Source organism: Phalangium opilio, unplaced genomic scaffold (genome assembly GCF_054372755.1).
Source record: "Phalangium opilio isolate 3A_F unplaced genomic scaffold, DU_Popi_V2 ptg000062l_1, whole genome shotgun sequence".
Classification (NCBI taxonomy): domain Eukaryota; kingdom Metazoa; phylum Arthropoda; class Arachnida; order Opiliones; family Phalangiidae; genus Phalangium; species Phalangium opilio.
This window is the reverse complement of record NW_028324179.1, coordinates 1,143,015-1,161,687: the sequence shown is the minus strand read 5'-3', so window position 1 is coordinate 1,161,687 and position 18,673 is coordinate 1,143,015. Positions and strand designations below refer to the sequence as shown.

Genomic DNA, 18,673 nt, shown 5'->3' with positions numbered 1-18,673 from the left:
AGATTTTAAGGTTACGACTAATAAAATCATTGACATTGAGCAGTACCCTCTACCGCGCGTTGATGACATCTTCGCCAAATTGGCCGGTTGTACCATTTTTGCCCGCCTTGATATGCAAAACGCATATAACCAACTGGAATTGGCTCCTGAATCACGAAAACATGTAGTTGTCAACACAACCAAAGGCCTTTATCAATACAACCGTTTACCCTTTGGTATTTCTTCTGCCTCAGCCATTTTCCAGCGCCACATAGACACACTTTTGCAAGATATACCATCTTGTCTGCCTTTCCAGGATGACATACTCATCGGCGCCAAAAATGACCAAGAATTACTAACGCGATTGGACAAATGTTTCGCTATTTTCGCAAATGCCGGACTTAAAGGGTATGGGAATTTACAATTTCATATCATATTTTAGCACGAAAGTGGTATTATATTACACTTTCAAGTCTCTACTTTCAAAATATAAAGTTTTTAATATAATTGAACCAAAGTTTCTATTTTTAAAATCCATTGGAAAATCACGAAAACTCAGCTTCGATATATAAATTATTTTGTCTTGTCAGCTTGTTCGGTTGGTTTATGACATCACACGGGCAAACCTATACAAGGAGCGCGAGCGCGAGCTATACCCGTCTCGTGCTCTGTCTATGCTTTGATAGCGGAGAGAGTGGCACCATCTCGCGTGTGTGACGTCAAAAACAAAAAAACGTTGTAGCCTTTCTTATAAACTTTTAAAAAGTGGATTTTAAATAATTTCATATGAAGCATTTTCAAATGCATATTGCCAAATAACTAGAAATCGGAGAATTAAAAGCTTGATATTTCTGAATTCACAGTAATTAATTCTATCTTTTGCTATATAAATCAGAGGTTTTTCAAACGAAGCTTCTCATACCCTTTAAGCTTCGCAAAGAAAAATGTGACTTTTTTGCGACCTCTGTTGATTTCCTGGGTTACCGTTTAGATGCCAGTGGTTTACATCCCCAGTTATCGAAACTCGCTGGCATTCATGACGCACCGGCACCAACCAACACGGATGAATTACGCTCTTTCTTGGGCCTCGTAAATTATTATGCCCGCTTCATCAAGAACTCAGCAATGCTTCTCGCGCCATTGTACGACCTTCTACACAAAACAGTCGCATGGCAGTGGACTGACCTCCATCAGAATGCCTTTCAAGATGCCAAAGCTGCGATCCAATCATCGGACGTACTGGTTCTATTCGACCCCCAACGCGAAGTTATCCTTGCCTGTGATGCTTCCCCCGTTGGAATAGGCGCTGTAATTTCACATGCCATGGACGATGGCGAACGTCCTATAGCTTTTGCGTCACGGACATTATCACCCGCTGAACGTAACTACCCGCAGATAGAACGAGAGGCGCTAGCTATCGTTTTCGGCGTCACTCGTCATCGCGATTATCTCTTGGGCAAGCGATTTAAACTCGTGACGGATCACAAACCACTTCTGGCCATATTCTCCGAAAATAAACCAGTTCCGCCAATGGCCGCAGCTCGTTTGCAACGATGGGCCTTAATCCTTTCGAGTTATGATTACACTATTGAATACAAAAAGGGGCGTGATCATTGTAACGCAGACGCTCTAAGTCGTCTTCCGCTCCCGTCGACGATCCGCGATCCCCCACTTCCGTCAGAGCTTGTATTATTACTACAACCGGGTTCCATCGCACCCGTCACAGCCACTGATCTTGCCGATGCCACTACCCAAGACCAAACATTGGCCAAAGTACTACGATACGTCCGCAACGGATGGCCTTTACGCGTTACCTGTACCGACCTGAAGCCGTTTTACACCCTTCGTCACGAACTGTCAGTAGACAATAACATTCTACTCTTCGGTAACAGAACCGTTATTCCCGTTGCACTGCGCTCCAAACTGCTTGCTGAACTTCACAGCACCCATCAGCGCGTCCGTCCTATGAAAGAACTTGCCCGTTCCAAGTTTTGGTGGCCCGGATTAAATGCCGATATAGCAGCTGTCTCTGCCACTTGCCTCACGTGCAGAGAGCAGGCTCCCATGCCCGCCAAACATTACTCCCCATGGCCTATTGCCTCTGCCCCATGGCGTCGTATCCATGTCGACTTCGCCGGTCCTTTGGACAATCATTATCTGTTGATCACCGTGGATTCTTTTTCCAAGTGGATGGAAATCGATATAACTACGTCAACCTCATCTGCCACCGTTATATCTTGCCTCCGAACGCACATGTCCCGATTCGGTATTCCGCCCACACTCGTATCGGACAACGCCACCTGCTTTACGAGTTCCGAAAACAACGGTATCGAACACCTAACCATCGCTCCTTACCACCCTGAAAGCAACGGTCAAGCCGAACGTTTTGTTCGTACTGTTAAAACTACCTTGCGAAAGCTTACGGGAGGATCATCGCCAGAAATACGCGTTATCGAAACCGGACTTGACCATTTCCACACGGGAACTCTTCGACATCGACTCGACAGACTTTTGATAAACTATCGAAGAACACCCATACACAGTAACTTATCACCGGCAGAATTAATGCTCAACCGCCCCATACTGACCAAACTAGATCTTTGCCGACCGGAACAACTCGAACACAAGAACAAACTACCACTCACTTCCACTTTACCATCGATCACTGAGGGAACATTAGTACATGTTCGCAACTATGGCAAAGGTGCTAAATGGTTACCGGGTCAAATCATTGCCCCCATTGGAACCATGATGTTTCGCGTTCGAACCAACGACAATCAGATCATTCAACGCCATAGAAACCAAATTCGCTTCCGCACACCCAACACCGAGGTTTCATTTTCTTTTTTATCAAATAATTTGCATTTTCAGTTTTCTTGGTATTTCTTGGCATTGCCCGCGGCTCTACTTCAAAAATATTGGGTTGATTTTCATCTAATTTACATTCTTTTAACTCCTTATTAACATCTGTTACTATTTCATGATACACATCCTTAGGAGCAGTAGCCTTCGTTGTTAAAGTTTTCACACAAGTTAACGTTGAACGATTTGTTGGAAACCAATTGCGTTTTTTTTTTCTTTGTATTCCCATGGGGTCTATCAACCCACAATTTTTCATTCCCTTTGTAGTGTACCAAAACAGGATATGGACCCTTATCCACATCAAGGGTATAGACGTGCTTTTGGAACTTATTACAGCCTTTAGCAGAATTATTAGACCTTACATAGAAAGTCCGTTTAATAATAGATGGTTGCTTTTTGTTTGATGCAGTTGCCTTTAACTGCCAACGCATCCCATCATTGAAAAGGTCTTTCACTTTCATTACATCACTTCTGGATAAAATAAAAATATCACCTCCTTTTATCCTCTTCTTTGGACAGAATTTTAGAATATTTTGATCAAAAGCGCCATCTTCCACTGAATTTAAAACCTTATAGCGATTTCCACTGACTGCTCCAAAGAGTGCTCTCAGTGTCAGGATGACGTAGCTGCCCTCAGCGAGTTTTGGAGAGAATAGTTTCGTCAGTGGAACACGATCGAGAGGTCAGAGCGCGCTCTGAATAATCAAAATTGGCGCCGGAGACGAAATTGCAATAAAGTGTTTATATCTTGACGCAAATGGGCCGAAACCAATTAATAGAATTAACATTTCAATTAATTTTCAAAAAATCTATTTTGAATAATGATCGACAACGTCTCTGATATAATTATTGGCTTTAGGAAGAGGCGTAATATCTTTAAAGTAATGATAAAACCTCGTATTCTTCATCTTCAGAACTTTAAGAAGATGATTCCAGAAATAAATAAGCATAAGCGAGAGCCTGTCTTCTATGAGATACCCCATGGTCCGCCATTTTAATTTTATTACGTCATACTCGAGCACCGTCGCTCCGTCGAATTTTTCAGAGCACGAAAGAGCAATTCTCGGGCAGTTTTTGGGGTCAGTGGAAAACGCGATTCTGGGCGAGTGTTGCACTCGTGTTCCCAGTGGCGGACGAAAACGCGCCGAGAGTGCACTTAGAGTGCTCTAGTGCAGTCAGTGGAAATCGCTATGAATCACGTGTCTCATGTCCAGAGTTTGGTGAACTATACTTTTAAAAGCCAAAGACTTCTTGCATTCAGCTTCAACAAATTCGTTACATTTCATTTCATTGCAAGGTATGTAACATTTGTCACTGTCTTTTGGAGGCTCTTTTTTGGCCCGATACTTATGAAATTGCAAATGATGGACACGCTTATCCCTATCACAATCATCAGTACAATCACTACTGCCAACATTATCTGATGGGACATAATTGTCTTCAGACAAATCCTCGATAGTACTCATTGTTAAACGTTTGTCAAAATTTTATCAGCTATCACTATTAATATTTTTAGAGTTTTGTATTAATACAAGAGGATTAGAATCATCTCTCTCAAATTGTCGCTGAAACAGTGGTGTCTTATTTTTACATTATAAGCCAACAAAGTGGCTTCTAGCTCTCTAAAGTCACCGAAATAGTCGCATCATATTCTGAGCCAAGTGGCTTTTCTCAAACTATCACTGAAATAGTGGACTCTTTTAATGTTATGAGCCAAGTGGCTTTGAGCTCTTAGAATTTGTCACTGAAATAGTGGCCTCTTAGAGTAATATTATAAGCCAAGTGGCTTTGAACTCTGTGAAATTGTCACTGAAATAAGTGGCCTCTTAGATTAATGTTATGAGCCAAGTGGCTTTGAGCTCTGTGAAATTGTCACTAAAAGTAGCATCCTATTAAAAGCCTTTGAACTACATGAAATGTAGAAATGTCACTAAAAGAGTGGCACTCTATTATAAGCCAAGTGGCTTACAGCTCTATATTTAAGTCACTACTGTGGCTATTATTATAAGACAAGTGCATGGGTTCAGGCCAAATGGCCTAATTTTTTTATATTAGTAATACTAACAAAACTAACTTAACTACATTACTACACACAAAAGGGCAAAGGCTTAAAGTTGCCAATCGGCCATAAGTACTATTAGATTTATGCTTTTAGCAATTAATATATTTCAGAACCTCATATTAATTTCACAAAATGATGCAAATCGAAAAGTAATATAGATTAAATGTGGTATTACCATTAACTTAAAAAGTTACAATGCACTATAAAGCGGTACAGTACTATACGAACCAAACACGTTCTTTCAATGATACCATGGAATTAGTGTAGAAGCTTACGCTTCATGGATATATCACTCATCTTTAAACACGCACCACATTTATTCCTAGTCTGAAATGGTGCGAACTGGTTTGTGACGTAGAATTTGAGGCAAATTCAGTGGAGGAGGGGGGGGGGGTTAGTGGCACGCGCGTTTGTGACGTGGAATTTAAATCAAATACAGAGGAGGAGGGGGGCGTTAGTGGCACGCGCGTTTGTGACGTGGAATTTAAATCAAATACAGAGGAGGGGGGGCGTTAGTGGCACGCGCGTTTGTGACGTGGAATTTAAATCAAATACAGAGGAGGAGGGGGCGTTAGTGGCACGCGCGTTTGTGACGTGGAATTTAAATCAAATACAGAGGAGCAGGGGGGTGAGTAGCACGCGCGCGGAGAGAAAAAAGAAAGTTTACCTATATTTCTACGTCATCAGCGAGCTTGTAGGGATCCGCGCGAATTTTTATGACATAAATGTGGTTAAAATCGAATAGACATATTCACACTTATGGTCGCGCATGAGCAGTTTGAATGTTTGGGGGCATGATTTTTCCGCTTCTATGGAGCTAACGTGTAAACTAAACTACGATGGACGTGCATGTGGGAGAACTTGGAAATTTAATATTAAAATAAATTGCCTAGTATTTAAAACCGAGATAGTACAATTAAAACCATGTTAAGAAATAAAGTGTTAAATTTCTTATAGAAACGGTGCATAACTCACTAAGCCTTGACGACGGTATGGGATCATCGCTTCATCGGCGAATAGACGGCGATGTCCGCCGATGCCGTGCCACGGCCAACTTAGATTACCGGTGGTAGAAGGCCTGCCAGCTTCACCCAAGCCCCATGTTAAAAAACGACTAGCAAAATCGCCCCTATTTCCAACTTTCGCCGTTAGGTGCGCTACCAACCCAGATTTCCTCCTAATGCATTTTCTATGGGAAAAAAAATTCGGACTCGATTTTTAAAGTTCTTTGAAATTTTTTTATTTTGTCACTAAACATTTATTATTTAAAATAACACTAAAAAAGGGGAAATGGATTTAATAATCTCCAAATATATATATATATATATATAATAAAATATATTTATTTTATTTTTTTTTATTTTAATTTTTATTATTATTTTTTTCATTTATTTATAAGATTATTCGTAATAATATCCACGTCCTCTTCGACCCCGGCCTAGGCCACCTCTCACCTGCCAGTATGGCCCTTTGTTTGCATAGCGACGGCCACGCCCCCGGGTTCGGCTGGGTCCAGCAGAGCCTTCGTCCTCCGCATGTTCCTAATGGATAAAGTAACATGGTATAAAAAATTAGTACTGATTTTCTGCCCATTTCAATCCACCTTTTAAATGGAGTCAACGACTGAGTAAATTCAAAAATTACAATGGAGCTTACATACTTTTCCGGCCCTTCGATTTTTTCTAAGCCTTGTAAGCCTTTCGGGGCTTTATCATGCTCGTCCAGCAATTGCTGGCCAAAGAGATTATTTGCAGGCGGCGGCGGGGGTTTTTATCCCCGCCAACATTTAGTTTTTTATCTTTTACAAAGAGCTTGTGGCGCTTAAGGCGCCACTTGTGAGAAAAAATGTAACTAAGAAATAGATGAAGCAGACGACTGCGGAGGAACGTGGAGGACGTCGTTACAACATGTATACAGCCTTACCTTTATATAAATTTCTCTGTAAGAAGTTTCGCCGTTCCCCAGATATGCCAAACCGTTTTAACATCAAAAAACAAAAACTTCCAGTTAAGACTTTATTTTAATTGTATTTATGAAAATATTTAAGTTGAGAAAAAAATTATTTTTGTCGGTAGAACTGCGACCGTCCCCTTTTTCCTCTGCCGCCCCTTCCCCATCTTCCTCTACCACCTTCCTGCGAGCGAGGATAACTGTCGTGCTCCTCTTCTTCTTCCGCCATGTGGGCTCCCTGTGGGCAAAAATATTATACCATTATCTCTTGATGTCTGCCCCTTTTACGTTATGTATGACACATGGACCGTGATTATATCTTACACCCCATAATGAGACTCCTTTACTCATGGCATTCAAAACACCTTACGCCCGGTAAATTGGTAATTCAAAACGTCCTTAAATTACAAGAAATCCTATACCCAAAAAAAAAATTTACTCAAATTAGCTTCACGAAACATAGGCCCATAAAACTACTTTGTTCAGACAATTAATACTTACAAATTTCTTGGTGGCCTCTTCTAAATTATTTAGGGCATCTTGAAATTGAGGCCCGAATAGGTTCGCCTGGTCATTCCAGTCCTCAACGGACATCAAAGCAGACACCGTCCTGGCCACTAGCCGTGGCCTAACGTGCTGGATAGCGTTGCTTCGTGTTAAAGATCGCAACTGCGTAGTTAGTTTTCGTATCTCTTTCTTGTGTTTTTCTTTTTCCTCCATGTTTTCCACCGTCTACGTTAAGAAAATAAAATTCTAAGTTTGTTGGACTACGTTCATAATACGTTCTTCGTAATTACTTACCGCAATGTTTATAAAATTTAGGCTATTAATGCCGATTTCCTCGGCTTTAAAAAGTGCTCTTTCGATAGTGAGCCCCTCGGGAGTAAGCAGAACAGCAACAAGATTATCAATTTTGAGGGCATTCATGTTTCCGGTAAAATAAATTTGACTAAGAAAATATAACCGCGTCCTCACCAACTAACCAATACTCTAGAGTGACGGAGAACAGAATGTCTACGTAGTCTCGTAGAGCGAATCGCGAACCCCTATATAGATACAACCCGGACGTTCTCACGCAATAGGGTGCCCTCAAGCGGACCGAAAATGAAGCTCATGCCGTTTTCCAATAGGTGCTAGTAATCTGCCACCAAGGAGCACAATTTAATATGACGTAGCTGTATTTTCAGTCATTCACAAGGAAACTTTCACTCACTACTCAGCAAAACTTGTTGCAACCATAAGAGTGTAGAGGGATTTAAAGACCCCTAAATAACGTGTAGGGTGGTCGAAAGGACCCAAAACCCAACTTCACGGAGGTCGCTAGGTTTATGGGAGAGAAAAACGTTCTGTCGTATGAAATGGAAAGTTTTCTGAGTCACGCTCTCCCCATACCCCTTTTTTTTTGTATTGAAGCTAGTTTTTTTTTTTTGAAGAAAGAAAGGCAGAAGTAAAAGAAGAGCGCGAGTGGAAGGATGTACTTCCTCACGAAACATTAAAATTTTCAATTTTAAACCTAAAGAAGAGTATTCGTGATTATTTCGGAACTAATGTTACAACAAAACTACTCCATGGAAAGCGGCATTAATTTTTTCTCCGTATTTTAACGTTGCCAGGCAACGATTTTAACAACCAATTTTTATGCCGTATTATTTAAGGAGATCTATGTGCGTTCAACGCTTTATTGATTAAAATTAACGCGATTACAGTTGAAAATTGCGGTTTTTACCTCTCCGTGTGACGTAGTCCAGGAGAGGTTCTGTAACGGCCGTGTCTGTCTGTGTGTGTGTGTGTGTGTGTGTCTGTCTGTCTGTTGTTACACCCACGTGATCGCGTTCGCAGTTTGCGTATCGGAGCAAACGTGTTCGCCATTTCCGAACTGCTTTCACAGTCACGGAAATGGCTCCTCTACTTGAGTTCTCACACCACCATCTTCTGGTCTTTGTCCATTCCACTTGGACACCAGTCTGTTCTTACTGGCTTCTAATCACCACCATCTTCTGTTCTTTGTCAATCCCACATTGAAACCAGTCTGCACTTACACTGGCTACTAACACCACCATCCACTGGTCTTCCGTCTATTCCACATAGACACCAATCTGTATCATTCGCTTCGAACACCACCATCTACTGGTCTTCCGTCTATTCCACATAGACACCAATCTGTATCATTGGCTTCTACTTCATTATCATCGTTTGGTTTTAGGATATACGCGGCGATCAGCTAGGGTTACGAGAAACGTCTAGCCTCCCTAAGGTGGGATCGCCACCAAAGGTTTTCGCAATTGCGCTTTTTCCTTACTATTATAATGGAAACGAATCGTATATATACCCCAAAATTTGAAGAAAGCGGGCAAGAGGGGTACCCTTCACTTTAAACATCAATACTAGCAAAGTTTGAGATGATAATAGGTATAACTTTATTTTAAACGATTTAACTATTATTAATGTTAATTATTGAAGATTAAAATAATTAAAAATAATTATATTTATTTAAATATTAAAGATAAACCTCTCGTGCAAAGAGAGAGATTATCATTGCCTCCTATATCTACCAAGGCCCGTGCATGCGATATATTTTTCAAAACAACAACAAAAATTGGAAGCTCCTCTCAGAAACAATAATTTCTTTTCTCTGTATATGAAATGAAAATATGGATAATTTTGCGCTCCTTCTTTAATGGTATGAATCCTTGCCTGTCTATTAATATTTTACGTAGGAGTAATACGTTTTTAGCGAAGTCTAGAGAGGATAAACATAAGCGAGATTGTTTCGGAAAAAAAATACTGCTTCCACTCCTTGTTACTGTTGTATAGAGTAATCATGATAAAAGCTTAAAAAATTACGAGAGGACAGACCTTTTTACCTCTCCGTGTGACGTAGTCCAGGAGAGGTTCTGTAACGGCCGTGTCTGTGTGTCTGTCTGTCTGTCCGTTGTTACACCCACGTGACCGCGTTCGCAGTTAGCGTATCGGAGCAAACGTGTTCGCCATTTCCGAACTGCTTTCACAGTCACGGAAATGGCTCCTCTACTTGAGTTCTCACACCACCATCTTCTGATCTTTGTCCATCCCACACGGACACCAGTCTGTTCTTACTGGCTTCTAATCACCGCCATCTTTTGGTCTTCGTCCATCCCTTACGGACACCAGTCTGTTCTTACTGGCTTCTAATCACCACCATCTTCTGTTCTTTGTCATTCCCACATTGACACCAGTCTGCACTTACACTGGCTTCTAACACCACCATCCACTGGTCTTTCGTCTATTCCACATAGACACCAATCTGTATAATTGGCTTCTTCTCCATTATCATCGTTTGGTTTTAGGATATACGCGGCGATCAGCTAGGGTTACGAGAAACGTCTAGCCTCCCTAAGGTGGGATCGCCACCAAAGGTTTTCGCAATTGCGCTTTTTCCTTACTATTATAATGGAAACGAATCGTATATATTCCCCAAAATTTGAAGAAAGCGGGCAAGAGGGGTACCCTTCACTTTAAACGTCAATATTAGCAAAGTTTGAGATGATAATAGGTATAACTTTATTTTAAACGATTTAACTATTATTAATGTTAATTATTGAAGATTTAAATAATTAAAAATAATTATATTTATTTAAATATTAAAGATAAACCTCTCGTGCAAAGAGAGAGATTATCATCGCCTCCTATATCTAACAAGGCCCGTGCATGCGATATATTTCCTTCATTGCCTTCTATATCTATCAAGGCCCGTGCATTGTGATATATTTCATTCATTGCCTCCTATATCTATCAAGGCCCGTGCATTTCGATATACTTTTCAAAACAACAACTAAAATGGGAAGCTCCTCTCAGAAACATAATTTCTTTTCTCTGTATATGAAATGAAAATATGGATAATATTGCGCTCCTTCTTTAATGGTATGATTCCTTGCCTGTCTATTAATATTTTATGTAGGATTAATACGTTTTTAGCGAAGTCTAGAGAGGATAAACATAAGCGAGATTGTTTCGAGAAAAAATACTGCTTCCACTAATGGGTTTATACTTGTTACTGTTGTATAGAGTAATCATGATAAAAGCTTAAAAAATTACGAGAGGACAGACCTTTTTTATCCTCTTGTTTTATTCTTAATAAGAATATAAAACATTTGTTTTGTATCAAAAAATATTTTTTGGTGCTGAGATTGCTTTAGAAAAATCCAAACGGTTAGGCTTTGGTAAAACAGACATGTGTAAGCTATTTGCAGAGATGATAATTGTTTTACATGTTTTAAATAAGACTGAAGCTTCCACTATTATGTTTGTGCTCCTTGTTTGTTTCACTGAAAACCATCTAGGTGTAGATAACAGCCAGACCAAAAATTTCAAAAATATATATTTTAAATCTAATCAGATACGCCCACCTAGTTGAAAATAGACCTATTAAATTTGCGGGAGCCATTCTTGAGAATTTTTCTTTGCTTGTAGGTTGTTAATTTATCTACCAGAAAATATTTGTGTTTTGAAGTTGGATATTAAGTCAAATTAAGTGGTTGTAAAGAGCCAGAAGGTTTTTGCCGCTTCTTTTTGTGAGTATTTGATTTTTGTATGTAAAATGGAGGAAGATAATGTTGAGAGTAAGGATGAAATGCGGAAGCGCAAAGCGCGGGAAAGGATGAGGGCAAAAAGTCGACGTTTTCATTGGATACTTAAGTCTATATAATCTTCTCGACACGGAGAGGTAATATTTTGGTTTTCCCAACTTGTTTATCCTCTTGTTTTATTCTTAATTAGAATATAAAACATTTATTTTGTATCAAAAAATATTTTTTGGTGCTAAGATTGCTTTAAAAAAATCCAAACGGTTAAGCATTGGTAAAAAAGACAAATGATATTTTTCAAATCTAATGAGATAACGCCCACCTAGTTGAAAATACCCTTTTTTATCCGCGGGAGCCATTCTTAATGAGAATTTCGATGCTAGTAGGTTGTCAATTAAACTACCGGTATATTATTGTTGTTGGAAATTGGATATTAAGTCAAATTAAGTGGTTGTAAAGTGCCAGCAGGTTTTTGCCGCTTCTTTTTGTGAGTATTTGATTTTTGTATGTAAAATGGAGGAAGATAATGTTGAGAGAGGATGAAATGCGGAAGCGCAAAGCGCGGGAAAGGATGAGGGCAAAAAGGTCGACGTTTTCATTGGATACTTAAGTTTATATAATCTTCTCGACACGGAGAGGTAATATTTTGGTTTTCCCAACTTGTTTTATTTTTCCTGATGGTTAAAAATTTTTAAATATCGTTTAAAAATTCATTTGATCTTAATTAGCGAATTAAAATGGGAAAAAAAAAACCTTTTGGGGGTGCCTAAGGGAGCAAATGTTTTAGAAAAGCATTCAATAGGTTAAAAATGGCTTTTTAATCGTGATTTGTGGTCGAACGTTTATCATAGCACAATTGTTAGGATAAACGTAATGATTAGTTTTAAAGAAAATTATTATAGTAATTGATGTGTTATACGGAGACTTTCGTATAATAAATATTAAAGCGATAAAAGTTTGAGATTTCTAAAATTTTGACTTTTCTTGTTTTAAGGTTGTTACAATTATTAAACTAACCCTTAGACACCGGCCGAGTGTGAGATATTTTTTCAACCAATAATAAAATGGGATCTTTACGGCGGCGATTTGAAAAAAATCTGTATTTTACATGGCGAGGGGCGATTTTTTGCCTATTCTAAGAAATTTAATTTTAATAAAACTTAAATAACTAATCATGATTTAAACGAATTATTAATTTTCTAGAATAATAGTAAACAATATAGTAATCCCGACTCTAATGGTCTTTCAAATGTTTAATGAAATAAACTTTAATTTCTGTTCTCACCATTGAGTCACTTGTGTTTATTAGGGGGGAATGGTGAAATTAGGCCCGAATAAAATAATGGCAGATGGACGGGCCATCGTGGAGTATAAAAGGCTGCGTCAAAAACACAGACCTGATCTGCCACTTATAAAAATAGCGGAGTCGGAAGTAAAGAGAGGTAGAAAAAGGCCGGCGTCGAAGAGTGTTTTAGAAGGTGAAGGAGAGCGATCTGGTGAAACGGCAAAAGAAAAACCACAAAAAAGATCAGAGTTGGTCTTCAGAGTATAGACATTTTTCCCTTAAAAGGAATTTGAGAATGGAGATGGAGTAACGTGCTACGAAATAGCGTTTTACAATTGCTGTTAATGGCTGCGTTCAGTAACCGGCATCAAAAACATCGATGACTAAAAGATGACATCGATGTCTTACTGAACGGTTTTTCGCGTCTTTGGGCGTGACGTCATGATGCTCATAAGATGGCCATCAGAAAAATCAGCTGTGAGAGTAGGTTTTTTTGATGAGCATCGGATTCATGACGTAAATTTCGTCATTTTGCGGCGCGACAAAAAAAAAATTGGAGGGAACTACATCCGAATCTCCTTGAATTTTAAATAATAAAGAATTGACAAATATTATCCTTATATATAATAATACTAAAAAGCAATATATTATTTCGGTAAAAAAGGATTATGACAGTTTTGATTTAATTGATAAATCGAAGTACAATATCTTTGTAAATAGTTCGGATTTATTATTTAAGCCTCTACCGTAACGTTATCATAATATCGTCGCCATTAAGAAAAGCATCGATTACACAAAATTGTGCCGTTCAACAACTGCAACGTCATCATGACGTCAAAAGAACACCGATTTCATTTTTCCAAACATCGATGTTTTTCCTGATGAGTGTTACTGAACGCAGCCAATGATTCCGGAATTAAGAAACATAATTAAAGGGTATAAAGGATCATTGAGCGATAACATTATTTTGACTTGCCTTCGTCACACTATTGAGCATGTAGAAAATTCAAATACGAGTTCCTGCGACGGTGGTATCAATTTGCGAACGGCTGTTGGTCTGCCTTTTACCCACAACCAACAATAAGATGCTAGTGAATTCTTATGGGTTCTCTTGCCAAAAACTAAGCGAATAAATGAAAACTTTTGACTCTAACGCTCTTCAAGAACTATTATGGACAAAGTCGCAAAACGTTACCAAATGCCCCAGTTGTCACCTTGAAAACAATTCCGGAAACATTATCCAAAGCTGCATCTTCACTCTTCCATTGCCAAACCTCGCTAAAATTGATTGGAAACTTCTAGTCGAAAGGATGAGACTAAAGGCTCGTTTACATGTGCGCGAGAATTAAGCTTAAAGCGGAGAGTAGAAGTTGAAAGTCGAATCTTTTTCTCGCGCCTAAAAAATCGCGTCTGCCAAAAGCGTTTGTTCCCGCTGCTCCACCCGCTCCTTCGTTTACATACGAGCTGGGCGGTAGCATGAGCCTAGATTGCAGAGTTGCCTTTCAGTCGGAAGTAAACAACTAAAATGGCGTCGACTGTCGTTAGTTTGCTTCTGGTTAAAAAGAAACTATTGGTTTTGAAAAACATTCGATATTTATAATAGAATGGAACGTCGTTGGTGGGTACATCCTATATGGAGATATAGAAACAAAGAAGGCTATTTTCGCCTTTTGGATTAACCTTATTTATATATATTTTCTCTACTTGGGCTTGAGAATAATGTTGTTTTAATTGTCAAGCTTAAAAGGATGAGGCAAATGATTACACGTATTTAAAAATTTTATCTTGTTCTTTTCTTTCTTTTAAAGACATTCTCAATGGTGGTGCCTAGGCCTATTTCGCGAGATAAACAAACGCAAAAATATCAAACGATATTCGGTCCTTGGCTATTATTGGCTTGGAAAATCACGTGACTCTTTGCGACAAGCAAACATGAGCTGACAAATCTACCACGGCAGATCGGAGCTTATTCGGAGAACCCGCTTCATCTATGAGCAACAAGCGCGACTTAAAAAGTTCTCGCTTGTTTGTAAACGGTACGCTAAGGGAACGCAAACCCCAACACGCCTCATCTCTCAGCTTTAGGCTTCGACTTTTTCCATTTCTCGCGCACATGTAAACGAGCCTTAACAATGTTGGCATGCGAAACTTCTAAACGCAGAGAAATGGATGAACATGATATATTGATTTCTGCCGGTAAGTACGTAATTCTATAGTTTCCAGGAGATACCGTTGTAAATGGTCAACTAATTAAGATTTAAACCAAAATATCGGAATTCGAAAATCAGAAAGTGGTTTTAAACCAGAGCGTTATGGAAAGTATCTTTCTAACTTGACCTCTTTATTTCGAAATCTATCGGTGACACCGTGGGAAATGTCGAGACTCTGGGTTCCCCCAAATTAAGCAGTCTTTCAAATGAAACCCCTACCATCGAACTGTTTTTACCATAGAAATACACAGTATTGTTGTCTTTTTAAAGCTTTCAGATTAAATTTATGGTTGAAAAAAATATGTACATTTCACTTGAAATAAAAATTTAATTCATACTTGTTTTGCTTCATTAAGTGGATAGAAGTAGTATAAATAGCGCTTCAGATTTATGGAAAGTAATTTTTCTAACTTGACCTGTCCGGAAGTAAATACGGAATAAGACCATGAAGTCTAGCAAGCCCACCATCTGTAGAATCATCTATACCGCGACTTTAGGGATAATTGCCCCGAATTTAGTATTAACATTTAAAATATTTGCGACGATTGTTCGAAAATATCGCCAATCATGGCATAATGGAATTTTTCTCGACGAACCAGCATGGTGGATAAGAGTTGATCTTCCTTACCACGCTAATTTAGAAAACATCAGGCAAAATGGACTGAAAAAGAGTCGGGAGTAAGTTAATTTATCCGAAACTACTATATTTTATTTCTGTTTCTATTTATTTTTTTTTCTTAAGGTGGAGAAAATCCCGTTGCCGGTGGACGGCGAGACGGAAATGGTGGAAATCCTAATTTTCTTAGGGTTTGAAGTTGACCTTCCATTAGCAGTGGTCACTCAACCTACCATTTTAAGGTTAGATCTACCATCCTTCCAACCCATCCCATATGCCGTGCTGTCTCTGCCGTCCCCCCCCCCTACACACAGTGGCGCCGCCAGGATGTTTTTACAGATAGGCTAAGGAAGATTTGGGGGGCCCCTTATAAAATTTCAAGAGAAACATTTAGTTGCACAGTGTCGATAATATTAAATTAACAACTATTTTATCATATTATTCATATAGAGAAGTTTAATATATTAAAGTTCAGTATTATCAGACAATAGACAATAAACTATAGTTTGCGAAAATAATAAAAACACGGAGTCGGAGAGAGAGGGGGATTTTCAGTTAAGGCCTCTATGAGGTCTCTATGCACTGTCGATGTGGTGAGGAAAAGGGAAATCGGTTTACCAAAACGAGTCTGACCTCGAAGTTTTATGGGACCAAAAGAAGGTTAGGTAAAGAGCGCGAAACAAACAAGATGACCCAAGGGCTGGGCTCATAATTTTAGCCACATCGTAACGAATAGAAAATTTCAGTGAATAGCCCCTCGATGCGCTACCTTTAAGTGTGATATAACGGTTACTAGTAATCCTAACTTTAATTCATTTTCTTCTGTTATAATTATAATAATGAGACACAAATAGGAAACTTGCGCACCCAATAACAGTGCAAAAATGATTAATCGTAACGCATAAGTTAACCCATAATTGAAGTACAGAAAATCAGACTGATTGGTACCTCGATGCGCTATCTTTAACTGTGCTAAAATGATTGCCCGTAATCTGTATATCAATAATTTACCTTCTTTTATAATTGTAATAGTGCGACACAAATGGAAAACCTGAGTGAGTAGCCCCACAATAACGCATACCTAAACCGTAATTGAAATACAGAAAATCCAAGTGATTAGACCCTCGTTTCCCTGACCTAAAAAATAATTACCTGGGCCGTAATCCTTACGTTCATAAATTTACTTATGTTAAAATTGTAATACACTATATTAAATATATAAAGATGCTATATACTTCGTTTAGGTTTTAAAAATTTTCGCTTACTGGAGAAATACACGTATATTCTTGGATCGTGATAAACACCGCCTTAAGACCATTCAAAAAAATATACCATCAGTATATACTAGCATTTGCATTTAAAGTTAACCTCGATTTCCTTGAATGTTTATATAGAGGAGCGGGATTGAATGTGTGAAATCCTCATAGTCGACGGGTGACAGAAATTTTAAAGGGAGAGTTTATCACCTTCCATTATATTAAGGCAATCCATTATTCGTTTATTTCGATTTATCGAGAAAACGTAAAACACAATTCACAATCATTAACCTCACTTGTACAATTAAGTTAAATGCTTAAACTAACTATTAATATCCCCATCCATGTAAAAGAAGAACGAAAAATATCACCTCACCACAATCCTCTTTCATTCACCAAAATTTTTACCACACGACTACTACTACGAGAATGAAAACAGGGTAGAGCCTCATCGTAGATGTACATCATACGATATGGCTAGAAATCAATAGCGAGATAACTTTTCTGTCTTGTCAAAAACTTTTAACACGAAAGTGTTAACCCATTTCCCATTTTGTACAATATTGTAAAAATCAGATGCCAAAAGGTTCATCATCCTTGTGAAACTTTGTCTAAACTAAATTGCCTTGTAGGCCTAGATCAAAATATTTTAAAATGGTATTTTAATATTATGGGAACCAAATTTCGGGGCCCATGTGAAATTTTTGGGTAGGCTGTAGCCTACCCAGCCTACCCTCTGGCGGCGCCACTGCCTACACATGAAATCCGGGGTGTCGAGACAATAACCGAACCGTCGTTTGTCCCTGAATTAGGTTCCGCCAGCCATAGGAAAAGACCTCAGTCTACAGGTTCAAAGAGATCTAAAAAGAAAAGGAGAGTGAAGCCCATCATCGAGACGGACAAGTTATAAAAACAAATCAATCTCGATGAGATAATGACCCAGATATTGGCAGATCCTGAACAGGATTAAAATTTTTTCACTCTTTCTTTTCATTTATATACTAAACAATAAAAAAAAATTAATATACGTAGACTCTCCCTTTTCATTTAGTCTAGAGGATATCTGCTATATTTATTTTTAATTGTGCACATTGGGTTAAAAGCATGAAAATTGGTTTACAAGCGCATAAAGATATTCTAAAACGAATAAATATTGGAGGCATTCACAAAATGTGACGTAAGAAGTGTGACAATCATTTTAACACGCCCGACTTTCGAAAATCTCCCTAATGAACGGCCCCTAAGAAGCCGATTCAAGAGAGACGAGGAAGGTGCGCTCATTTCTTTCGGGGGTTAGGGATAAACTATATAAAGTATTTTTGTCGAGTATTTGCTTATACCTTTACAAAGTTGATGAGGTATGATATGCTGATAATTACATTTTTATCTAAGTTAATATGAACAATTCCTAGTTTAATTCTTAATTTAATCCATAGAAACTTTTAATTTGCTTTAAAATTGATAAAATATTCAGATACTTTTAAAAAGTTGTCATCGGTATAACTTCAGTAATATGACTTAAGATAACTTTTTCTCTAGGGGTCAGACACTTTGCTTACAAATCATTCTCTGTTCATGCCTAGATTTTTACCAGTTTGAAATGTTTTCTGCTCATATTTATAAGCCTTGAATTTTGAGTATTCCTAGGTTAATTAAGAATGAGTAAATTAAAGTTAGTTAGTGATAGTTATTTGGAAAGAAAACCAATAGAAACGACAGCAACGGATTGGAACAAAAGTTTCATTTGCCAAGAAATTAGAAATGAGAAATTAACTTGCCCTTCAAATTTCAAAGAGAGATTCCGTTTGGCAAACTACAAAACTATAGCAAAAATTTTGATAGCCTTCAATAAGATAGGATCTTTACCCAAAAACTTTAAACATTGACCGTT

General features: G+C 38.4%; 1 protein-coding gene across 1 annotated transcript; it reads right to left on the bottom strand.

Annotated features, from left to right (window-relative positions):
* Positions 1 to 4,806: 4,806 nt before the first annotated feature.
* On the bottom strand, positions 4,807 to 8,846 carry LOC149663451 (uncharacterized). Its single transcript, XM_089842208.1, has 6 exons — positions 7,655 to 8,846; positions 7,355 to 7,585; positions 6,988 to 7,091; positions 6,358 to 6,444; positions 5,215 to 5,230; positions 4,807 to 4,878 (listed from the first exon to the last, which is right to left on the bottom strand). Exons 1-6 carry the CDS (start codon positions 7,778 to 7,780, stop codon positions 4,807 to 4,809), a joined length of 636 nt encoding a protein of 211 aa, XP_089698334.1. The 5' UTR covers positions 7,781 to 8,846.
* Between the last annotated feature and the right edge of the window lie 9,827 nt (positions 8,847 to 18,673).